The sequence below is a fragment of the Cricetulus griseus genome, chromosome 3 (genome assembly GCF_003668045.3).
Source record: "Cricetulus griseus strain 17A/GY chromosome 3, alternate assembly CriGri-PICRH-1.0, whole genome shotgun sequence".
Taxonomy (NCBI): Eukaryota; Metazoa; Chordata; class Mammalia; order Rodentia; family Cricetidae; genus Cricetulus; species Cricetulus griseus.
The window spans coordinates 19,363,161-19,389,002 of NC_048596.1; the positions used below are offsets into that span (position 1 = coordinate 19,363,161).

A 25,842-nucleotide genomic window follows, 5' to 3' on the forward strand; every position below is an offset into this window, starting at 1 on the left:
TTGTTAGCTCAGTGGCTAGCTCCTTAGAGAATGGGAACCAGAAAGTGAGGGAGCTGCCCAGACTGTGACCTTTACCCAAAGCTTCTTAGGCCATGGCTGCTACAAACACCTGCAGCATAATTCCCATTCCATTTTGGGTGGGTCACTTAACCTCCTTGTGCCATTATTTTCCCATTTAAAATGCCCACCAATTGAATGGACCTGTGGCGCTGTGCTGTGGGACTTCAAAATGAACTACTGGCTGGACATGCTGCCTGGCAAAGTGACACATGAGCAGGGTCAGCTGTGCGAAGACAGACACAGACCTCTGAAAAAGGAATGAAAATGGAAATGCATTTGGCTTCAGCCCCAAAGGCTACAGGAGACCCCCAAAGTCATTGCCTGCTCCCGGTCTGCCAAGACCTTTGCAGCAGCATCAACACAGCAGACCACAAAAGCCTCAACAGACCCAAGCCCAAGCCAGGCTGCAGCCAAGCCTCCAGACCGGCCCTGCCAGGTGCCAGGACTACAACCTGGCTATCTGTTCCCTGCTCCTGGATGTCCAAGGTCAAATTCACATCCACAAATCGCAAGCTGTCTGCTGTCCCACTTTGAATTGTCTGTACCCCAGGCTCCATGGTGACACTGCCACCAGTCCTGCTGAACTCTGGTGGCTCTGCATTTAAAGACAGCTTCCTCACAAGTACCTCCAGGAAACAAAAAGGGCAAAACCCCTTTTCTCACATCTGTGACACCTGATAGCCAGCCTTCCTGAGCAGTGACAGTCACCTTGCAACAAGATGGTATCAACTGTTTCAAACTATACTCTTCTTTAAAAGGTGATTTAAAATTATTCTCTGACTTAAAAGAAGAAAAAAAGATGACTTCTGTAAAGACACAGGACAGAGATGCATGATTTGTCTGAAGGCTGTAGGATGATAGCACACAGGAGGTTCACACAGGAGGCTCACGGTAGGAGGGACTGAGCTTGGAGAGGGCTTACACCTCTGCTGTTGGACACTACCATCTTACTGTGAGGAAAACAATGCCTACCTCTTGGACCTGTCACTGGCACTAACAAATGTGTGCAGTATTCAGCACCCAGTAACCACCCAGCCTAGCCTGAATCACAGGGGTAACCTGCACCTCACACCTACTAACTCTCAGCCTCCTGCAGTGCTAGCCCTCTCTGGCTTTCTCAGGAGGGATTAGCTAAAACCTCTCCATTGTAAAGCCTGCATTGTTTAATATTTAAATTCTGATCCCAACCTCAACCCAAGGCCCTCAGTCTGGTCACAAGACAAAGCCTGCCCCTCCTGTTTACAAAGCACAGCTTTCCCCTGAGCCTGGCTCCCCCTCAGACTGGGCAGTGGCACATGCACGGCCACAGACAGTGTGCAGAGACCCACCCCACACCCTGCCCTTGGCCAAGTGAAAAACCTCAACAGCACTAAGAAACCACGGTCTCCACCCTGGCGGCGAGTGTTGGCACAAGGACAGGACAAAAGATTAAGCTTGGGGCCTTTATTGACAATTCTCCATACAGAGCTCCCTCCTTTCTGCTCTCTGGTATAAATTCATAAGCACAGAGGTAACATTCTCTCACCAGGACTAAGGGTACATCTCAGCTGCTTGGTCCCTGCCAAACCCTCACTGCTCTGAGTATGGCTGATTAGCAAAGAGAGCTTTGGACCAGAGTCACTCATCCCACACCCAGCTTCCACCAACTCCATGCTTAGACAACAGAATAGTTAGTTCCCCTGCTACAGCTGCAAGGCCCTGCAGTGCAGCCCCAAGGGAAGGCCATGACTCTCAGGAGGGTCTCAGGCAGAAGCCCTTATCGTCTTCACCCCACTCCTGCACTGCATGCTCCCAGGAACCATGAAATAAATAAATAAATACAGGGAGAAAAGACAGGGCAGCTCCAGGGAGGGGGGCCTGAGCCAGCTCATGGCTTAAGAAGAGGCACAGAGCCCCCTTAGCAGATCAGAGAGAACATAAAAATGACCATGGGACCTTATCCCACAATGGACACTGTTCTCCAGGAACAGCCCTGAACTCTAAGAAGCCCATCAAGGTCCTACATTTTCCTGGACCTCAAAGGCCAAGGCTTTCAGAATCTCTGCTCCACTCCCCTGGCCTCATGCTCTACGGAATAAGGGACAGGGAGAGGTGGCAGTGAGAAGAGGTGGGGTACACTAGACCCAGGGCAGCAAAGCTGAGGACAACAGAAATCATGGAAGGTAAGAGTCTGTAGGCAGAGCTTCCCCATGCTGCCATTCACTTGACACTGAAGGACGTGACCAGCACCCTCATGGCACTCTCCTCTGGGTACCTGGGAGCTCCAACCCTGTCTCTAGAAAACAACAGATCCTGAGGCTATTTAAAAGGCAGCGTCCATGGTGTCTGAAGTCCTCCTGCAGGCTCTCTGGGTCTTAGATGCCTGGTATTCAACAGGAAGAACCTCTTTTCCCACCTCAGGTCTCTTAGGTACTAAGGCCATCAGAGCCCAGATGGGAGCCGTCTATGCTCAATTCTGCTCGTGGTGGACATTTCCCTGGCCAGCCCTGAGTCAACAGTGGGGGAGGAGGGGAGCTCCAAGGGTTCCTCTCCCCTTGGGCCTTAGAGCATCACCAGCCCAGCTGGAGGCAGCAGGGGAAGGGTAGGAAGGATCTAGCTGTCAGGCTACGTTTGCCCAGCACACGCCTCAGAGGACCAGGGTTGGGAGAGTGGGGTCTACTGCTGGCCCCAGGACAGAGGGAGCCTGGCTTCTCTTCTCTTCTCTTCTCTTCTCTTCTCTTCTCTTCTCTTCTCTTCTCTTCTCACTTGCTCAAGGTCTGATTACAGGAGGCACACACAAACACAGTCTCTCTCTGGGCTTCAGGAGCTGGAAAGGAAGAAAGCGGTGAGACGGTTCTTTGGTTCTTTGTACCCGTTAGGCTCAAGGCGCCAAGTACTGAATTAGCCTTCCCAGTCCTAAGACAGACCACCCACCGCCCAGCCCACACCCTCCCTGACTCAGCTCACTCCCTGCCCTCCGACATGCTGGAGCACTGGGGCTCTGATGCCAACAGCAGGCCTCTCCAGGTGTTCTATGCACTGGAAATTCTTCTGGCATCAACAAAACACTTTTTTAAAGCTTTTTATTTTTTTTTAAATAAAATACCAGAGGAAAATTTCCCTAAACGTTTAACGGTGGTTAAAAATCTCTGGGTGGTAAGATTACAGGATCACTTTTCTCTTCCTTTCTTCTTTATAATAATTTCCAAATTTTATAGTTAACAAGCATGTGCTACTTGTAAGATCGGAAGGAAAAAAGCTTGCCCAACATCGCAACACATCACAGGGCAGGAAGTGAAACATAATCCCAGTTTTCAAGATCACAAATGCACATTCAAGCTACCTACATGCCAGCGACACACAGGCCCACACCCAACCATCCTGTCTGGAATATAAAGGAGTATTTTCTTCTTTTTGCTCATCCACAGGTTTTATTTACAACAAACATGTACAGCTTTTAGAAGAAGAAGATAAATCATTTTGATCTTGATTTTTGTTAAAAATGTTACCAAGGTAATGAAAATAAGATTCAACCAGGTGATCTCCTCTGGGGGGAAAGTGAGTCACACGGCCCCCCCCCCCCGTCCTTTCCCAAGGCAGCCTCCCTGACCCACGCCTGCACCCCTCACCTGTGGCCCCCATGGAGGACTTGGGCACCTTGAAGGAGCAGCACCGAGAGCAGAAGCTGTTACCACAGTTGCTGCAGCTCCGCTGTACACAAGAAAACAATGTCAATGTCAGATGGAGCCCACCCTCAGGCACCTGACACTCCTCCCCTCATCATCCAATCCTGTAAGACTCAAGAGGGTAAGAATGAGACAGGACAAAACAGCCAGCAGAAGGCTGATAAGAGTGTGGGCCTGAAGCAGGGAAGATGCAGTGGCCTGAGCAAACCTGGGCACTGGCCTCTGTGACATGAGACTTAGGCTTCATTGATGACTCTCCTGAGCCCAGCACAAGCACAGCCCCAGCATACCGCCCCAGCACACAACAGACTTACCCTCTTCTTCAGCACTGAGAAGGTGGCAGCGCAGCCTGCACAGTTCCCTGAGAAATAAAGGCAGCAGCTCAGCTAGGTCCCAGCCCATGCCACTCAACCCGAACTGCTCCTGACTCTTCTGACTGGGACACTTAGGACCCCAGCCTGGCACAGCCCAGCCTCTCAGCTGGGTGCAAAGAGCAAGGTCTGGATTCAGAATAAGAAATGGTGTCCACCCCTAGGAGCAGCTGCCACCAGGCTATCCACAGCTCTGACCCTCGCACCCTCACAACACTGAGTGGGTGGCTCCCCACCCCCACTGACAGGCTTGGCAGACTATCAAGGAGCACCCCAAGAATTTCCTCCCTGGAATCTAGCCAAGCCAGCAGGGACCTGACTCAGTGAAGCCCAACATGATGTTTCCTTACAAACACCTGCCCACAGCCGAGGGACAGATAGGCCTCCAAGAAATGCACACTCCTGCTTTCGGTCATCAGAAAATTCCAAGAGAGGAGCTTGAAATCAGGCGCTTTCCATGACGACATGGAGGGTGGAATTCTCAAGCACTGGTGACAAGCAGGAGCACATGGCTTCCTAAGCCACCAAGTGTAATGAGACAGAGGAGCTTCCGACAGTGGCAGAACAGCCAACAGCAGCTCAGATGGTGACTGGCAGTCAAGGAGTGGATGTAAGGAGAGAGGAAAAATGGAGAAAAGGGTTCTGGGGCCTGTGACCACCTGGCAGGGCAACAATCAGGAGAGGGCATGGCTGACTCGTGGGTAACATGTTTAAACGTGACAGTCCCAGAGCTCCTTCCTAGTCCAGCCAGAATTACCCACAGCTCTTACTAAAAGACACTCCCTGGGATCAAGGGGGGCCATGGCAGAGATGTCTGAGACAAACATCCCTTGGCTGCTTCTGGGCCCAGAGGATCTTCCTGTTCCATCCCATCCACCTGAGAAACGGGAATATGTTTACGAAAGGGGCCTGAGCCTGGGCTGTCTCCCAAAGCCAGGCGTCAGCGCAAATGTACTGACACCCAGAAGGAAACATCAAGCCCAGGACACCTAACCCTGAAAAGACAGCCACCACCAGTCAGGGGCAGGAAGGCAGGCCCCAGAGGCCCCTCACATTCTCGAAGATAAACTTGGGGATCTTGCCTCCCTCAAACTCACTAAACACTGGAACCCACAATTCTAAGGCCAGAGTGGCTCTCAGCCACCAGCTACTCTAGGATCTCCACAGGAATTTAGTTAGCTCTGTTCTCAGGGTTCCAGACTAGAGCCTGGTCCCCTGCAAGCTCCGTCCTTGACCCTTCTCACTACCCCAAGAAAATACAAACTAACCAAACTACAACTTTGGCTACAAGTGAACTCAGAAAACCACCATGTCCAGAAGAAGGTACCCTTTACTGCAGATAGTCAGGTCACAATGACCAAGACAGGCTCTCATGGACAAACAGGCTCAGCCAGCACCTCCCACACAAACAGCACCCAGTTACTAAGAGCCAGCCTGGCCCTGTGCTAACTCTTGGCATGTACTGTCACGCTATCCACAACAACCCAACAATAATTCTCTCTTTTACAGAAGGGGAAACTAAGGCTGAGCTAGTTATTTTCTGTCAAAATCTGCCATCTCAGGATCACAACTCTTTGCAGCCTGGGCCGAAGAACACCTTGTCTTCCTGTCAGCTAATATTCAATAACGAGAGGTGGACATGAAGAGACTCACATTCATTCCACATTCACACTTCCTCAGACATCTGGGAATTTCCCAAGGTTCCATGGACATCTTCACAGTGTCCATAATTCTTGGACTCTGTCCCTGTGGCTCCAGTGTCTTTCAACTCCCTAAGTCCCACCAGCCCTAGCTTTATACCCCCACCTCCAATCCACTTCTTTGGCCATACCAAAGTTGTTGGTGGGATAACGCTTGCGGAGCCGTTCTGTAAGCCGTGACACCTTGCTGCGCAGCACCTCATTCTTGCTGAGGAACCCATTGTCCTGTAGGGCCAGCTCATCCTCTGCTGGGCACGGGGTGCCCTCATCATCCTCCTGTGGGAACAGCTTATTCCAGTCCTGCTCATCACTTAGAACAGCCCAGGTCCTGCGGGCAGAGGCACCTGGGCATGGTGGCCCATGAAGTGTGGCACAGCTAACTCAGCAACCCTGCCCAGCCCAGCCCTGCCCCTGTCACCCTGCTCCTACTTACCAGCACCACCAGGTGGGTCTCCTGCCTCCCAGGGTGCGGGGGGAAAAGAAGAAAAAACAGAGAGAGATGGCAGGAAGGAAGGAGCACGAGGAGGCAGGGGAAACTGCTGTGCCATCCCGAGCTCTGAGCCCTTCCCGAAGGATGAAGTTAACAGGCGGGCTCTCTGGAAGCAGCCCGACCCAAGGAAGCTTAGAGAAAGTGCGGTGTGACTCTTCTCTTACTGGTCATAACAGTTCAACAGAACAGAGGAAGAAAGGGAACATCCCTTACAACAGGCTTTGGGGCTAAGGGTTTTGCTTAAGTTCCACACATTTTACAGAACTAAGGATGAACTGTCTGGATCTAAAAATGTGTTCCTTACTTGGGTCATGAACAAAAATGCTTGGAAGCGTCTGCCATAGCTATCTCCACCCTCCCCAGACTCAAGCCTACAGCCATTACCCTTGAGGAAGTCTACAGCAGTCACAACTGAAATGGAAGCGCAGGTCTGAGGGCGAGTCAGCCGTGTAGCCAGGTTAAGATTCACAAGACTCTCACCCTTCCAACAACCTCCGGCTTTACAGAGACATAAACAGGCGAGTTCCTACTCTGAGACAAACAGCAATGTAACAGGGACAACAAATAACAACAGACAGAAGGCCTCAGTAAGCGGAGAGGGTGGGAATGCAGGACAACACGACCGCAGCATGTGACTTGTGTGCATGGGTGTGTGTGCCACAGCACACATGAAAGTCAGGGGACACCTTCCAGTGTCACTTCTCTCCCTCCACCATGGAGGTTCTGGGGACAAAACTTGGGCCATCAGGTTTGGCAACCGGCACCTCTACCAGATGAGTCATCATGTATCTTATCCAACAGGAGACAATGCCTTCAACTACACTGACTGCTGCAGACTCTGAGATACTAGGAGAGTCGCAAGTCTACAGTTCTAACTGGAATCTGCCCTGTTTTAAACACTGGCTTGAAGAACTATTTTAAACATGTACAAGCCAAATAAAACACGTTTTCAAACTACCAATCTAAATCACTGTCTAAAGGTTGCTGAACTTCCCCTGAACTAGCACTTGGCCATGCAACCACTCTCTCCACCCTCCCAAAGGGACATCTATGGAACTCAGTCCACAGAAAGACAGAGGCACAGGGTAGGCACCGCCTCCAAACACGCTTCCCTGACATAAGCTCAAACAACCCCCCACCCACCCCCCACCCCGCAACAGTGGTTTGGACAGACTAGCAGAGCCAGCCCTGCACTGGGCTCCCAAGACAGATGATGGGAGAAGGAAGAGACGGTAGCTCTCTTTCAACCAGTGAATTTCTAGCTCAGAGCGAGTTCTGGCTTCCCATGTGGATATTAGAGAAACAAAAAACAAAAAACACAGCTCTCAGCCCACCCAACATCTGGCCTGGTCACAGAGGGCACTGGGAGAAGGCCACCCACCTCAATTGCATCTTTGAACTCTTCATCTGGCTCAGCCTCCTCAGCTTCTTCCACACTGCCTGGCGTGAGGTCCTAGGAAGAAAGACTCTATGGCAAAAGAGAAAGTTGGCAACCCAGTCTCTACAGTAGAGAGCCACCTGCTGAGAGTTAGTGGCTAGGCTCCAAAGCCCCTGGCCCCAGACCAAGGAAACTGCACACCTGCAGGAAAGAGGCAACCACAGGAAAGGGTATCCTCTAACCCCACAGGGCAGGGCCCTAGAACAAGTCTCCAGTGGACCCACAGTAGCCAACAGTCACAGAGCCTGCCTGAGACCCAGTTTACTAGCTAAGAGCCTGTGGCAGCCACTCTATGCCTCAGTCTTTCTTGTGCCACTGGAAATGATCTCATCCTCATCCCTAAGACACACCCCATAGAGCACTTAGCACAGCACCAGACACAGAGCAAGTGTTCACACCCCCATGGGGCACTTAGTACAGCAGCAGACAGAGCAAGTGTTCACACTATTCACACCCCATGGGGCAACTTAGTACAGCACCAGACACAGAGCAAGTATTCACACTATTCACACCCCATGGGGCACTTAGCACAGCACCAGACACAGACCAAGAGTTCAGAAAAGCCCAGGTAGCTATCTTCATTGCACATCTTATTACTAAGCATCTTAGAGACTAGATGGGAGGAAGCTCCACAGCTTCAGCCCAGAAGCCATGACTTATACACAAGAGGGAGGTTAAAAAAAAAAAAAAAAAAGACACCAGGGAGGGCTGGAGAGATGGCTCAGAGGTTAAGAACACCAACTGCTCTTCCAGGGGTCCTGAGTTCAATTCCTAGAAACCACATGGTGGCTCACAACCATCCATTATGAGATCTGATGCCCTCTTCTGGTGTGCAGATATACATGGAAGCAGAATGTTGTATACATAATAAAATCTTTAAAACAAACAAACAAACAAAAAGCCAGGTGTTGGTGGCCCAGGCCTTTAATCCCAGCACTCGGGAGGCAGAGGCAGGTGGATCTCTGTGAGTTCGAGACCAGCCTGGTCTACAACAGCTAGTTCCAGGACAGCCTCCAAAGCCAAAGAGAAACCCTGTCTCGAAAAACCAAAAAAAGACACAAGGGGAGGACCTCTTGCCAATGCCAGAATGCTCACCTCTGTGGGTGTAGGGGCTGGTGTGCTGTCCAGCAGGGTACTCCTTCCGCCAGCGTCCTGCAGTGCTGAGCTCTCACAGGCATGCTCTTCCTGCTTGGGGTTCATCCGCCGCTGTAGGCAAGCCCTATACTCAGACACCACTGCAGACAGAATGGTGAATAGGGTCAGAGGTGACATAAGACACAGTAAGTGGGCTGTGGTGGTGCATATCATACCTTTAACCTCAGCACTAGTAAGGCAGAGGCAGGCAGATCTCTGGGTGTTCAAGGCCAACCTGGTCTACATAGAGATTCCAAGTCAACCAGGATTACAAAGTGAGACCTTGTCTCAAAAAAAAAAAAAAAAAAAAAAAATCCAGAAAGAACTCTAGAGGGAATTTCCCAAAGACACAACAAGTGGCCCTCTAAGAGTGTTCTCTATCAGCACCAGCCCCTCTGCTATAGAGAGAGTCAGCCAGAGAGTCCATATAGATATAGTAAGTGATCATACACTAAGGACAGAGGGGGACAAACAGAAAGAAAGGCCCAAGCACAGGGCCTCTCCAAACTGCCCAGCATCCAGAAGCCAGACAGCAGACTCAGCGCTCACACAGAGATGTGGCAGCTACTCCAGGTGGCCACAGTGCAGGAGTAGTTGCAATTTAGGGAAAAGCCCCTCCCTTATCTTCTAGAAGTCACCTTATCAGTAAGCAGTGATGCATCTGACTTAAAAAAGGAGAGGGAACCCTCTAATGGCAGCCACCCAACCCCAGCACACTCCCAGAGATAACGAGTGGAAAGCTGCCCCCTTGTGGCAAGCACAGCAAGCACACAGAAGCTGGAAGCCTAAACGGGTCCTCAGAGTGGGCAGAGTGGGCCATAGGCTCTCTGGGGCTTACCTCGGAAGAATTCCACGTTTCCCAGAAAGAGGGTGCTGTTTAAAAGGGCAAGGACCCAGCAGAGAGGCAGTAGGTAGAGCATGCAAACCATGCCCAGAAGTGCGCCATAGAACCTGATGAACACAAAGTCCATGATCAGAAGGGTAACGGAGGGGAGCACCCAGGTGAGAAACTGCTCTGGGCACAAACTGACAAGACCTGCCAATCAAACCAGTGCAGAACTGCTGAGGAAGCACTCAGAAGTACCAAGCTGCTGGTTTCTATCAAGTGACACCAGTGAAGCCACACTGTGTCTCAAGTGGGGAGTCCACACACTAGCTCAGCTGCCATCACTCGCAGGATCTGGGCTCTCAAGTCTAGACACAAAAGTTTGTCTGGGCCTGAAACAAACTCTGCCACTTGTCTCTGTGACAAGTCCTTTGGCTCTCAAGCATTACTTCACCTATAAAGTGCAGGTTAAACAGCATCTACTTCATGGGGTCACTAGAAAGAGTAAGACAATAAACAGGAGCCTCTGTGCACAGGCCTGGCACAAGTGAAGCCTGGACAGACATCAGTTATAATCACTACTGACACAGGAAAGCCTCAAAAACATGCATTCCATTTATGCAGTGATTTCATCTTTTAAATTCATCTTTAAAAATTCTTTCAAAAAATTAAAACTAAGTCCATAAAAATGTTCACTGTAGACAGGTGATGGTAATGCACACCTTTAATCCCAGCACTCGGGAGGCAGAGGCAGCTGATCTCTATGAGTTCAAGGCCAGCCTGGTCTACAGAGCGAGTTCCAGGAAAGGTTCCAAAGCTACAGAGAAACCCCGTCTTGAAAAACCAAACAAAACAACAACAACAACAAAATGCTCTCTGTAGGGCTAGTAATGAAAAGTAGAACTTATCTAAATATAACAGAACACTTCCAGTCTACATTACAAAACAATTCCAAAGACTTTGTTGCAACCACTTATGATATTATTAATGAAGAAAGAGAAACTCACATATAGGCTAGAGATGTAGTTCACTTGCCTAGGGAACTTTGGGCTCTTGTAGAGAATCATGGTTTGATTACCAGCACCGTCAGGGTATACAAGCACACATACATGCAGACAAAACATTCATTTTTAACACAGAGAAAAGCAATCTCACAGTCAACATGAAGCTAACAGGCCTGAGAGCAGCTCCAAAAGGCAGCTGACCATGAGCTCACAGGGTGGTAGAACACACAGTGAGGTACTCGCTTATTAGTTAAGTACTAGTACTGTGTACCTTTTAAAATGACACCTAAACAAGAGCAAGCAAGCAAGTAGGCTCAAAAGTCTATGTTCGGACTTCTCCTGAGGTGGGTGGGGCAGAAGCCTTTTCAAGGGAGCTGGCTTCACCTGGTGGGGAGGGAGGCTTCAATCCAGAGAGACCTACAGGGTGGTGGGTAAAAAAGAAGGGGCCCACTCACTGTGAGGACACCATGGGGTTCTCCCAGTGTAGTACACGGTAGGCTGACTCACAGGTGCAACACAGGCGGGTCAGGAAGGCTTCCAGTTGGATCAAGCTGCAGACACAGGAGCTTCTGTGAGTGGACAGGTCCTGCCCCCTCCCAAACCAACCCACCCAGCCCTCCAGGAGTACAGAGGCTATGAGTGTGCAGAGGCTGGCTTCACATAGTTGGCACAACTGGTCAGCAGCGGACAGTCTGTAAACACTCCTGTTGGGAGTGGATGGTCTGGAAGTGTCCCAGCCTATACCAACCCGCTTTGGGAGCCCCTTGCTGAGGTAAAGCGGTTAAGGTCCCTGCTATTTCTTTATTTTATTTATTACAATGGGGAGGAACTACTGTGTACAGTCCGGGCTCTCCTTCCACCCAAAGGGCTCCTTAGAGACATGGCTGCTTCCAGTGCTGGAGCAGGGCAAGTCTGAGACAAATGTGAACATTCTGGTGGGCCACACCATAAGGCAGCACTAAAAATGATAATGAAAAAACACAAACATAGTTCAAAGTGGTCCCATCGGCCAAACCGAGACACTCCTATAAAATGAAATAAGATTCCCTGCATTCACACTGACAATCAAGGAGAAGCACACTTGCTCACTGCAGAACACCAGAAAATAAATGCAAATGGAAGGGTAAGCAGAGCGCCACTTCTCAACCACCATGAAACTAACTAATGAGGTCAGGACCCACCAGTGGCTTTTACAGCAGCTGAGTGAAAGCTGATGAGAAACAAGATATCTCAGTCTCAATGTATCTCTCCACAGGTTACTAACCAAGGGTAAACAAAAATTTACAGTGAGAAGTTGACCAAAGTCAGTATTTCCTGACATTGTGTGGCTCTCATATGGACTAAGACAAGCCACTTGTCAGTCCTGCTCAAAATGTATACCCTGAGTCTAACAAGGAACTGAACAACACAAACTGGGGAACTTCAACAACACAGTAAGTTCGTATTAGATCAGGTATGTCAAGGTCACATGGAACTGCTCACCCTGGTTTAACAGAACACAGAAACTAAGTGTGAGGGCTGAGGTGCTTGGCAAACAAAGTCTTGGGTCCCATCTTAGCACTACATGAAAGAAAAAGCCTTCAATGTAATGTAGGAGTCTAAATTGGAGCCTGGACCAGGGGAAACTGATATTAAAAAACTTCATTAATACAACTGGGAAAATGTGATTTTGAAAAACAAAAACGAAACAAAACAAACAAAACAGCTAGGCAGTAGTGGTGCATGCCTTTAATCCCAGCACTTGGGAGGCAGAGGCAGGTGGATCTCTGTGAGTTCAAGACCAGCCTGGTCTACAAGAGCCACAGAGGATAGCCTCCAAAGCCACAGAGAAACCCTATCTCGAAAAACAAAAACAAAACAAGCAAAATGTGATTTTGAACTATGCAGCAAAGAAATGTACTAATATATCAATATAAATATCCTAATTCCAACTGTTCTACTGGGAATACATAAGACAATGTCCTTGATCTCAGGAAATAAATGCTGAAATATTTGAAGTAAACAGAAAGGATGTTTATAATTTTCAAAGGGTTCAAGGAAAAAAATACAGCGCTAAAGCCAGTGTGAGCAAATGTAACTGTTGTGCATGGATGGCACATGGAACTGTCTTCACTCTTCTTGTGCCTCTTGTCAAATATTAAAATATGATCTCAGTGTCAAGCACACCAGAGCACGCCTTTACTCCCCACACTTGGGAGGCAGAGGCATGCAGATCTCTGTGAATTTGTAGTCAGCCTAGTCTACATTTTGAGTTCCAGACTAGTCAAGGCTACATCATGAGATCATCTCCAGAAAAAAAAGGACATGCATAAAAATATGTTACAATAAATCTTTCTGCCAAAAGCTGCCCGAGCCCTACCGCCATGTGGGTGGTCTCCACCAGCCACCTGAGTTCTGCCCACCATGTAGATGGACAAAATAATACAGACTTATGTTAGGTACAAATTCTGCTTGGCCAATGACTAGGATTCCTCATCTGCCAGCTCAGTCTTAATTATCTTAAATCTATATATTTTACAAGACTTATCTTATCGGACACCTTCCATTGGCGTCCCTCCTTGCCAGTGGATTACATCACGCCGCTGGAGGAAGAGCGGAGGGGAAAGTGGACCACTTCCTGTTTGTACTTGCTTAAATGAGTCTTCTTGATATGTCACTTCCTGCCTGGATCACCACTTCTCTACTGCATTTCCCAGAATCCTCTTTGACTCCTAGTCCCGTGTAACTTGCTGCCTCATTAGCCAAATAGTACTTTATTAAACAATCAATAAGATGAACATACACAGTACATTCCCCATCATCTCCTCTTTTCTGTCTAAATAAAAAGAATAACTTATCTTTTATAATAACTGAAGAAAACTATAACCATAACTATCTGTCTTCAACTCTATCAAAGACCACAGAAGGATAATATATAAACTCTAGAATTGACAGAGACATCTCACTACCTGGACAGTCACCCAAAGTTCCTCTGTAACGTTGGGGCATCCATCTTCAGCCCACAGGCCACAGTGTGTCTGACACACTTCTCCATTTCAACAGGAACCCTTCAGTACTGCCTTGTTTTGTAAGTTCAGCAGTCACTTTCTTGTGGGTCCTGCATGTCCAGTTGTCACTTAGAATAGTGTATATATCTAGTTAGGAATAGCTTCCTATTGTTTATGGTTGGGATCGGAAGGAGGTGTTCAGACTTGGACACCTCTTTCAGATGACTTTAGGATTTAGGTAAAATAGACATAGTTAGGATGTGACAAAAGTAGATTGTTGTATCTTCTTATATTTCACCTTTATGTTTGTTAATTTTGGGTACTTTACACTGTTAAGTTTTAATCCTCTTTTAGACTAAAAGGGGAATTATAGCGGATGCTGTAGCCATGCCTGCTTAGGGACTGGCTACAGGTGTGCCTGACCACCTGTGAGGGCGTGGTCAGGGTGATGTAGAGTGAGGGACGTTCATGTGGCGAGTTTCTGCTTTCGCTTTCGTCTTCGGCTTGCTGTACAGACTGCTACCCGCCGGCTGGCTAAGTCACTCTGTAAGGCTTTTCCCTGTTAAATTTCCTTGTACTTTTACCTGACTCCGTTATTGGTAATTTCCCACATTAAAAATAAATTACATTTAAAAAGTTTCAATTGTTTGTTTTCCCATACACCTGGACCTCACTCTGATAACTCAATTTCTAGGCATTAGCTCTGTTATAACCCCTGTTGCATGTCAAAAGCCTACATGGAGCCTGATCCAAGGAAAGGCTCAGAAAAAGCCAGCTGCTGCTCAAGTTCACATAGTTAACATTCATCAGCAGTCTAAAAGCCGCTTCCTCAAGGCACCAGCCACGTCATGTTCAGAAGGGTAATGATGACTAACACTGAACACTTCCTGGGTACCCAACACTCAAGCAATCTTCACAACCATCCTCTGCGTAAGCCCAACACCACATCCAATAGGTGAGGGACCAGAGGGGCAGAGAAGCAAGTCAGCTGTCAGATGCTGCACAGAAGTGAAGCCTAGCTGCTGTGTGATGCTGTGATTGCATTCTGATGCTCCCAAGACTGCCAATGAAATGTGCTTTGAATCAGAGGGCAGAGCTAGCTACTAGCTGACCAAAATTAACCACAGAGGTTTTAGAGGACTGATAGACACAGGAAGTGGTAGGGCAGGGCTTAGAGAAGGTTTCAGCCCTTTTGGATTGAGGAACAAGGCAGGGAGGGGGGGTGTCACTGTCAGCTGTTTCTCAGATCATTCAAGTTCTTATCCCATTATCTGATATCTGACTCCTGAGTTTTAACTGATAAAGAATAATCAGATTAACACTTCATCCAGCAGTGAAGACCCTTAGTGGTCCCTCCCAGGGAAAGAACATAGCTGTGAAGGTAGCTGAATCTGGAGTCCACATCGATAGCTAGCTAAGCCTTTGCCTTCCTCTCTAAGTAAAGGATAATAATAGTGTCTCCGCTCAGAACTGGTAAAGAGATTAAGTAGCATGAAGTCTGTGGCGCAAAGGCAGAATGCAGTGGCAGCTGGCTCACTCGCCCACACTCCTGACCTCCTTTCAATACTTACAAGCTCTTCACCTCAGCCACAGCCTCAGGGCGGGAAAGGCGAACTCTCTGTAGGTCTTCCTGCCTTATGCTGTGGTACTTCCTCCGCAACAGCTCAGACTCTGGCAGCTGTGCCCGGCAAACCTCCTGAAGGTAGCCCAACAGGGCAGGCACCGAAATCATCAAGGCACCCATGGAGTACCAGGCACCTAAGAGATCAAGAACACTGCAGGTAACACAGTAAACAGGCCCTGGAGCCTGCCCACTGATGTCCACGTGCTGGCTTTCTCACCTCCTTCAGGCGCCTGCCTGAGAGGCCTGGCCAGATCACACTGTGGCTAGGCCTCCAGATCTCCCTACTCTATGGCCTGCTCAACCCAGCTTAGCTTTCCCTCACAGACCTTACCACCACACCAGGTACTATAGATATGCTGTCTCTTCAGCAAAACTAAGTTCAAAATTGTGAGTGTCGGGTATGTGGTAGTACACATGCAGGCAAAACACCCATACGCTAAACTAAAATAAAAAATGCACACAATAGATGATTCACATCTATAGCCTGGATGCTGCTGGCAGTTCCCCAAGAATGGCACTTGAACCCTCTCTACCACTAAGGTAGACTGAAAGACTTTCCTTTGGCTTTTAGGATAATGTAGGGGTACTGAGGGCTGAGGGATAGATAATGAGGCAGAGACAAAATTCAAAACAGGAACTCTCCCTTGTAACACAATATCACAATAGCAAACAAAGCTGTGGGCCAAAATAAATGCTAGTTACACAAACTGTTGTTGAAACTGACTGAATTTAGAACTATGTTTAGACACACACACACTGATATCCTAGGACACTTAATCAAAGAAAACTCCAACTAAGAAAAAGAAAGCTGGGTATGATGGTGGTTACATCTGTAACCCTAGAATCTGAGAGGCTGAAACAGGAAAATGGGAAGTTCCAGGCAAGCCTGGACTACATGGAGAGTTTAAGGCAAGCCTGAGCTATAGAGAGCCCCTGCCTCAAAAAAGGAGGAAAAAAAAAAGCTGTCCAAAAACAGATGATCCTGTGTGAAGTGGGGTAATTTTCAACCCACTGACCCCGTATGTCCATAGAAAACAGAAAACACTGAGAATCATGCGTGAGACGTAAAGAGCCAGCTCCTCTAAACATTCTGCCCTGAACCTTTCACTCACTTCCTGAGGAGGGTGTTTGTCCTACAACTACCTGACAGACCTGACAGTTCCAACCCTGAGAGGCCTGGGTCACAGCAAACGTAACAGAAGTTCTCAGGAGACACAGCCACCCAGGACTTCTCTAGTCACCACCTAGCCACATCTTCCTCATGGTTTTGTATGTGTACCTCTCCCCACTGCTGGTGGTCATCTAACACATCGAAGCTCATTTGCTGGAGCAGAGAAAATGACAGATGGCGGTGGGGGGGGAGGGGGGGCTCCTCAGGTCCTCCTCCTGATAGATAACCTTACCCCATGTCATGTTGGCAAATGGCCCCTAATCAGGTAGGAAGGCAAAATGGGAAAAGGTGGATGCGTCTGCCAGCAGTCAAGAAGAAAGCAATACAGGCGTAGTGGCAGCTACAGTCTGCCAGCAGTTAACCTGTGTGAGGCACTGGGCTGAGCAGCACACACAGGCTCTCATTTCTCACAGTGCTCATGAGGAAAGACTACTGTTACCCTCCCTTCAAAGATGAGGGAAATGGAGTCTCAACCAGTAGGCTACGTCATGTGCCCACAGTCACACAGAGGCCCAGCCCTGAGGATCTCTCCAGGACTTGGGTTCCAACACAAGCAGACCTAAGAGGACTCGAACTGGCAAACAGGTGGTCCCTCCTACATTGCTCCAACTCAGGGTCCTACCCCCACATTGATTCACAAAAACACACTGGCCTCTAGAAGAAGTTCTTACCCTCGTTCAAAGTGAGGAACAAGATGTTGAGGCCCAAGCAGGTCATCAAGGAACACAAAGGCATCTGCCACCTACAACACAGAGAGTTCTGATCACAAAGACAGCCACTCCTCCAGCCTGAAAGAGGCTTGGCAGCACAGACAGACAGACAAATCTGATGAGAAGAGGAGCACAGAGGGCCAAGGGGAAATACACATGGGCCTATCTGTAGGAAGGAGGCCAGCAGAGGAACAGAGGTCGCACATGAACCCTAGGGTGACAAAACCCACAAGGCCTGCAGAACCTTCTTGGGGGGAGGGGGGAGCTTTTCTACCATCTGTTAAGAAACCTGCTTATTGCTGCTTCACCATGGTTTGTTTTGTTTTGAAACAGGGTTTCTCTGTGTAGCTTTGGAGGCTGTCCTGGAACCTGCACTTGTAGACCAGGCTGGTTTCGAACTTACAGAGATCCACCTGCCTCTGCCTCCCGAGTGCTGGGATTAAAGGCATGCGCCACCGCCCGGCATTTCACCATGTTTTGTAAGGCTCTGTCCTTGACAAGGGACACTGACAAGGTTCTTTTAGTGTGTTCCCTTAATCTATTTCACAATTTCCTAACACCATTATCAGCACACCCTCCAGGCCACTTGCTGGACCACAGAAAATAACAGAAATGGGAAAAAACAAAAAACCTCAGCTCACCAGTCTACCATCTGCACAAGAATTCATCAACAGGGACAAGAAGTGGTGGTACCCACCTTTAAGCCCAACACTCAGGAGGCAGAGGCAAGCAAATCTCTGTGAGCTCAAGGCCAGCCTGGCCTACATAGTGAGTTCCAGGCCAGCCAGAGCTACACATGAGACTTTTAAAAAAGGTACTCATCAACACAGAAATCGAGGAAAAAAAAATATGGATATCTTTGCCCACATGTTACTTTATGTCTTTACTTCTACAATTGTGACTGGTTTCAAATATATGTTAATCCTAAAGGAGACAAAGACTACCTACTTTATACTAAAACTGAAGGGTTGGGAACTTAGCTCAGTGGTAGAGCATCTGCATAACAAGCATAGGGTCCTGAGCTCAGACTTTGGCAAAAAAAAAAAAAAAAAAAAAGTATGCAATGCAGCTGCCACCCGGTACACAACCTGTGTGAAGTGAAAAGAGATACAGCCGCCACCACACACCACCACCAAATGACAATACACAAGTCCCCAAAGAGGGGAGAGAAAAATGACTCAAATCTCCTAGGACAAGACAGTGCTGCTGGCTTCGCTATAGAAAAAGAACCCACAGTGGAGGAGCACCACTATAATTCCAGCACTGGGGAGGTGGAGGCAGGAGAATCAGGAGTTCAAGGTCAGCCTCAGCCACAGTTAATTGGAGGTCAGTATGGGCTACATAAGACCCAGTCTCAGAAACAATTAAGATAAAATGGAACAAACTAACAATAAAAAAAAAGCATAGATAATTATGAAGCCACTGACACCCATATCCTAAGGTGAATACATACACTGTGAACCATCAGAGGAGAGAAACAAGTATCAGAGAAATAATGCATCTGCTGGTGGCAAACAGTGCATCCTCATCCTGTTGTCTGTGCCCGTTTTGCCCATTTCAGCACAAGTTACATACACCCTGTCCTCCTTTCTTCTGCCAGTGGCATTGTGCCTCTTGGCACACTAACTTTTTAGGTTTGGAGGTCTGAGAATATGGGGAACCAGCTTGGAGCTGGCAGGGGGATCACTGGGCTGTGAAAGTGGCTGTCAGATCCATTTATGCTCTTGATTGTTCTTTTTTTAGTAAAGAGGTTTGGACTGACAAGGGACTCAATCCTGGAGTTTGGCTATTGAGTCCCAGGCTACAGTAGAATTTTTAGGATCAGCTGCTCTGCTTAGTGGGTCTCCTGGGATCACACTGTCAGCCAAGCAGCTCTGGAAGGAAAGTAATGTCACTGGCAGTGTGCTGTTTTGACTTTTTGGATAGGACTGAGTTTACAGCCATCTTTTTATTTGGGGTTGTATGTGTTTGACTTCATGAGAAAAGCAAAGAATCGTATTCCTTTCCTCATAATCTTTATTAGAAACCAAGAGCCCCAGGGTGAGGAGTTATTTTTAATGATGTTAGGTATGAAATTATTTTGATGATGAAATCAAATGCTTGTATTAAAAGACATAAACTGGCTGGGTGGTGGTGGCATAGGCACCCAGCAGAAGCAGAGGCAGGCAGATCTCTCTGAGTTCAAGGCCAGCCTGACCTACAAAGCTAGTTTCAGGACAGCCAGGGCTACACAGAGAAACTCTGTCTCAAAACAAAACAAAACAAAAACTGATAAACTGAAGCTTTCAGAATGCAATGCAAAGCCATTTATTTGCAATTTAGGATTTTTGTTTGTTTGTTTTTTGGTATGGTTTTTTTGAGACAAAGTGTCCTGTAGCCCAGGCTGGCCCCAAATTTGCTATGGAGCTAAGGATGATTATTGTGGAATATTCCTTTACACTGTGTGAACATGTGTCACTGTGATTGGTTTAATAAAAACCTAAACAACCAATAGCTAGGCAAGGGGTATAGGCAGGACTTCTAAGCAGAGAGATAAGAGGAGATGAATTGAGGCACCAAAGAGACACCAGAAGACATAGAAAGGAAACAGGAGGTGCAAGATGGAGGAGAGATAAAAAGCTACAAGACAAAACATAGATTAATATAAATGGGTTCATTTAAGTTATAAAAGCTAATGGGACAAGCCTAAACTATAGGCTGACCTTTCATAATTAATAAATCTCCATGTCTTTTTTGCGGCTGGCAGCCCAAAGAAAAATCCACCTACAGATGATTTTGAACTTCTGATCCTCCTACCTCTACCTCCTAAGTGCTGGGATTATAGGTGTATGTCCAAATAAAATACTTTCAACATAAATAAACCCAGTAGTTGGAGAGATGTCACTGGTTAAGATCCAGGCTCAGTTATTCAATACCATCTATAACTCCAATTCCAGGGGCTCTGACAGCCTTTCTTGGCCTCTGAAGGAACCAGGAAACACATGGTGCACATAAATATATACAGACAGCACATCATAAACATAAAACCTTAAAAGTAAATAAATCACTTAAAGGAGAAAAAAAGAGAGAAAGGCCAGGCATGGCAGTTCATGCCTTTAATCCCAGCACTCCAGAGATAATGGCAGACAAACCTCTGTGAGTTCCAGACCAGCCAGGGATACATAATGAGACCATGTCAAAAAAACACATTTTTTAAAAAAAGCAAGTTGGTGCTGATATGGTGGCCAACACCTGTAATGCCAGTACCTGTGAGTCTGAAACAGAAAGCTTGTAAGTCTAAGAACAGCCTAACCTACATGAGCTTCAGACCAGCCTGTGCTATATATTGAGACACTACCTCAAACAACAAAAAAAAAAAAAGGAAGGAAAGCTAGAAAACAATAACAGTGGATGAAAAATGAAACAAATTAGGAAAAAAATTGAGAACCATAATCGTAAATAACAAATGAAAATGGTGTCCAATTTTTTTCACTGTATTTGTATTTGAGGTTTGCTTAAAATTGTAACTTGCTGGTGAGATAGCTTAGCTGGTTGCTGCCAAGCCTGAGTCTGACTCCTAGAATCCACTGTGGAAGGAGAACCAGCTCCCAAAGGCTGTCCTCTGACCTGCACACAAATGCCACACAAACAAAAATAGCAACATAAAATCAAAGTTTTAATATTAATATCTTGAAACTAGGAGAGAAAGGGGGGCTTAAGCCTGCCTGAAGCAATAGTAAGCCAATGTCCAAGGCTTTCTAACAGTCCCCAAGAGGAGCTTATCTAGCCACAAGGAATCCTGATAGAGGCCAGTAGTTCCTGGTTCCCGCCTTTTCTACATGGCGCTGGGACACAGACCTGAATAAATCTAAAGATCAAACAACATCTCCAGAACTATTCATCACTAGAGCAGAAAAGTCAGTCCAAATACTGCCTAAGTGGCCAGAGAGGCAAAAGAGACCAAAGGAAGAGCAACTCCTGAAGTCTGTACCTTAGCAAGTACCGAACACCATCACCTGCGTCCTTCAGGGGTTCCAGGTAGACCTCCAGCCTCTTGTAGGACAGAACCAGGTTGAAAAGATCAAACGCTGTTGACTTGGTGGGGGCAGGTGGACACTCAGAGAGAAGCTCAGGCATCACGCTGGGGCTCACCTCTGGCCCACTCAGCTCCCGATCTGATGTCTGCATCCTGTAATCACAATTCCCCACACTTACAATGCACTTGAGTCAACACATTTCCCTTGCATTCGTTCATGTGGTACTTATAATTAACCCTGCGAGGTAAGAGGGACTACACATTTCACACAGGAGGAAACTTTGTTCCTGCTGACCATCAGCAGAGTGGACGACTTGGATATAAAGCCTGTTCTTCATGAGCCCCTTCAACACACTCCCCCCCCCCACCAGACCGTACAAGAGCATATAAAACCATAATAACCAGATTATTGAAGGAAGACAGTTGGTAATCCCAAGTGAAAAGATGTCCCCTGTTAATCTTTCTCCCATCTTTATCTGGTAATCCTACTCATCCTTCAGGTGTCCGCTTAAAGAGGGCTGTCTCTCTTGCTCTGGGAAGTCTTTGTCAACACCCCCAGTGTAGACTGGGAGACCTTTGCCAGGGCTCCCAAAGGTTCACGAACTTTTCCTAGCAAAGCACTTAGCACGCTCTTAACCCTGGCTCCACCATTCATGACTTGGAAAGGAGCAGACCAGACCCCATACCCCCGACAGGACGAGCCAGGAAAAAAAGGAACCGTGGGCAGGCGCCTGGGAAGGAGATCTGCAGGTCAGCGCCTACAGAGGCCTCGACCACCACCACCTCCGAGGCCGCGCGAGGCAGGCCCCGCCCAAGGTCGCCGGACCAGCAGGTGGCGGCCCCCACCCGGGTGGGCGCGCCAGACGCAGTAAACACAGGGGCGGGGGTGTGATGGCCATTACCTACCCGGACGCTGGCCCAGGGGAAGGAGGGGCAGGGACGGCCAGGGGGACGGAAGGGCCACCAAGCCCCGGAGCGTTCCCTCAGGCCCGCCCCACCCCACGACGCGCCGCCTCCCACCGACGTTCCGAAGTCACAGGTTCCTCAGAACTGTCGGCCCCTCCACCGCCGTCGCTTCCGGGACGCGACTCGCTCTGCGGTGGCGCGCCCGTGACGTCATCGCGCGCGTCCCGCCTTGGGTCGGAGCTCCTCCCACCCAAGCGCAGGTGAGCGCCTGCGCGCGTTTCCCTTTTCTGCTAAGCCGCGGTCGACTCAGCTCCACGACCCGCTAAATGCAACGGGCACTTAAGACCCAATGCCTAGGGGCCGGCCTAGCTCTTAGCGCGGTGAAGCACGTTTGTGATCACAGCCCTTGGGAGTCTGAGGCAGGAGTACTTCTAGTTCAAGGTTAGCCTTCGCTAGGGGAGCTCCTGGCTCAAAAAAGAAAGAAGGATTAAACAAAGAAAGAAATCGCTGGGCGTTGGTGATGCACGCTTTTAATCCCAGCACTCAGGAGGCAGTGGCAGGCGGATCTCTGTGAGTTCGAGACCAGCCTGGTCTACAAGAGCTAGTTCCAGGACAGCCTCCAAAGCCACAGGGAAACCCTGTCTCGAAAAATCAAAAAGAAAGAAGTCTTGGGTAGAAGCTCTGTGGACCTAGGAAAGGCAGAATGCACGTGTTGCATGTCAGGGGTCTACAGAGAATGGAGGTGGGGTAGCTACTGTCTTCAAGAGCCTGTGCAGGCCTTTCCTACCTCAGTCTTCTTCACATCTTGTGACCTGGTCGTTGTCCCCTAAACCATGCATCCCGGTGGTTTGCATTAACTAGCAGCCCAGGCAGTACACTAAGCTTTTTGTGCACATTCTTATCTGGTCCTCCTTCAATAACCCTTCAGGGGTTATCACCATTTCACAGATGAGGAATTTGAGTCATGGTAAGTAACTTCTTTAATGTCACAGCACATAAACCTCTTGGAATTGGGATTTGAGCCAGATATATCATTGGATCCCAGTAACCCCAGCCACAGCACCACCCACACGCATCTGCATCTACTGGCCTCATGCCCCTGCTGCTCTCTTTCAAGCGCATCAATCTCAGCCAGCTAAACCCTCTCCCTTTACCTGCAAAAGCCCCGGACTCCTGCCAACTCCTCAAATTACCTCTCACACCCAACTGCCCTGCTGCTTCTTTCCATCCAAATCCAAACAACTCATCTTAGCAGGAGTCGGAAGTCTGCAGCCTTCCCGGCTGCCCAGCTGGCAATAACACTGTCTCTGAACAGCCCAAAGTTACTGCTGTCTCCTCCAGCACCTCTCTTTCAGAAAGACAGGCACACTTACTCCTCCAGCCAGGACTCAGCTGTACTGGGAATCCCATGAGCTCTGAAATCCCTCACTAACACCCCTTGTCCTAGGAAATTTCTTCTGTACCCCCTCTTTTCTTTCCTCATCCGACTGGCTGTACTCTACTCTACACTTCTCACCAACTGTCATCCTGTCTTCCTGGGTCACCTGTGGTGTTCTGGCTGTTAAGCCCAATGGACGCTTCCAGCCTTCCTAACAGGAGCTCTTGGCAGCACTGGACACTCCACTGCTCTTTCTTTGTCCACCTTAGAGTCCAGGACACCACCCTGTCTTGGCCTCCGGCCTTCAATGTCTCCTAGGGGTTTTCTTCCCGAAAATGTTGTCTGTCTGCCACCTCCCTTGCTTCTAACTTACCCTGCAGGCCGCTAATGTTTCCAATATCGATGTGTTCAAGAGCTGGAGCTCTGGCATGCAGGAGGCCTGCTGGGAAAGGGGATAGGGGTACAGCATGGTCCCACCAGGAGATGCTCACAGGATCTCCTATGTTTCGGGATATCTGTACACTGTGTGAAGATGGGTTGCTGTGGTTGGTGTGATAAAAAAAAAAAAAAAAAAAAAAAAAAAAAAAAAAGCTGAATGGCCATAGCTAGGCAGGAGAGGATAGGCGGGATTTCTGTGGAGCAAAAGGAGGAGGAGGAGAAGGAATCTAGGTACGTGGAGTGTCACCAGCCAGATGCAGAGGGAGTAGAATGGGCAGTATGGAGATGATGAGGTAATGCCCACGTGGCAGAACATAAATTAAAATGAATGGGTTAATTTAAGTTATAAGAGCCAGCAGTGCCAGGCGGTAGTGGCGCACACCTTTGGTCCCAGCACTCAGGAGGCAGAGGCAGGAGGATCTCTGTGAGTTCAAGACCAGCCTGGTCTACAAGTGCTAGTTCCAGGACAGCCTCCAAAGCCACAGAGAAACCCTGTCTCAAAAAAAAAAAAAAAAAAAAAAAAAAGAAGAAGAAGAAGAAGAAGAAGAAGAAGAAGAAGAAGGAAAGGAAGGAAGGAAGAAAGAAAAAGAAAAAGAAAAAGAGCCAGCTGGGGACAAGCCTAAGCTAAGGCTGAGTTTTAATAATAATAAGTCTCTGTCATTGTTTGCAGGCTGGAGGTCCCCCTGACAAAGTACTGCTACACTCTTATAACTATACTGTTATTCTTTTGTTTAAATTAAAAATGAAGAAGAAGGGGCACAAGATGAGACACAGGATGAGACATATTAGACATATTAACCAGTTTATTATAGACCTGGCAGAGTAGAGAGACTAAGAGAGAAGAGAAACAGGGTAAATGGCTGACCGCCATGGCCGGTCGCCATAGAGAGAGAGAGAGAGAAGAGAAGCAGAAGCAGACAGAGAAGAGAAGAGTAGAGATTGTAGAGAGAGCATAAATGGGCAGGGACCTGTCTTTTAAAGGGGTCCTCTGCACCTGCGTGCAGACTTAGTTCCCATGGAACCCTGGGCTGACCAGGGTACTGCCCGTTCCACCAGGTAACAGGGGCAGGCCAGCACAATGCCTGAGCCTTTCATTTACAAGTTTACAGTTACCTCAAGGAGAAGTGCTTAAGAATGTAAGAATGTTGCTGAGTCAGGTGGGAGGATTCCACATTGGATGAGTTACTTAGTTGCCTTTTCCAACTGTAAAGCAGGGATAATCAGGAGCAACTTCACAGGGTAAAAATAAAATGAGCTAAAGTATAGAAATTCCCAGCGTGCTTTAAGTACACAGAACCTATGGTGAGTAAACACTTGCTGTACAAACTTGAGAACAGAGTTCAATTCCCCAGAGAATCAACTCCCAAACATTGCTCTCTGACCTTCACACATGGACCATGACACATGCACCCCTGAACACACATAAACACTATTCACACATACATAATAGTGTTTTTTTAAATGTTAGTTGGGGGCGGGCACTGAAAAGCGGCTCATCAATTAATAACACTTGCTGTTCTTGCAGAGGACCTGGGCTTGGTTCCCAGCATTTATATGGTGGCTCACAACCATCTGTGATTCCAGTTCCAGGGGATCCCACGCCCTCTTCTGACTTCCACAGGTACTGCACACACATGGTGCACATACATACATACAGAGAAAACACAAAAATAAAAATAAATAAATCATTTTAAAATGTAGTAGGGTCTAGAGTGGTGGCTTGGCAGTGAAGAGTACTTACTAAGAATTTATAATGACCAGAGTACAGATTTCAGTACCTACATAATAAGCTGAAGGTCTCAAACATGCCTACAGGTCCACAAGATCGGATTACACACACACACACACACACACACACACACGTTAGTAGTCATTACCATGTTCATTTTTACTCTAAATTCTACCAATACCACCCCCAACCTAGA

General features: G+C 48.0%; 1 protein-coding gene across 1 annotated transcript; it reads right to left on the reverse strand.

The window, feature by feature from the left end:
- Window positions 1-1,488: 1,488 nt before the first annotated feature.
- Zfyve27 (zinc finger FYVE-type containing 27) lies at window positions 1,489-22,282 on the reverse strand. The gene is made up of 12 exons (XM_027407296.2): window positions 22,102-22,282; window positions 21,151-21,348; window positions 17,142-17,212; window positions 15,247-15,433; window positions 11,144-11,239; window positions 9,697-9,809; window positions 8,820-8,959; window positions 7,668-7,739; window positions 5,928-6,072; window positions 4,040-4,086; window positions 3,669-3,750; window positions 1,489-2,866 (listed from the first exon to the last, which is right to left on the reverse strand). The coding sequence occupies exons 2-12, from the start codon at window positions 21,345-21,347 to the stop codon at window positions 2,802-2,804; spliced, it is 1,215 nt and encodes a 404-aa protein (XP_027263097.1). The 5' UTR covers window position 21,348; window positions 22,102-22,282; the 3' UTR covers window positions 1,489-2,801.
- Window positions 22,283-25,842: the final 3,560 nt, after the last annotated feature.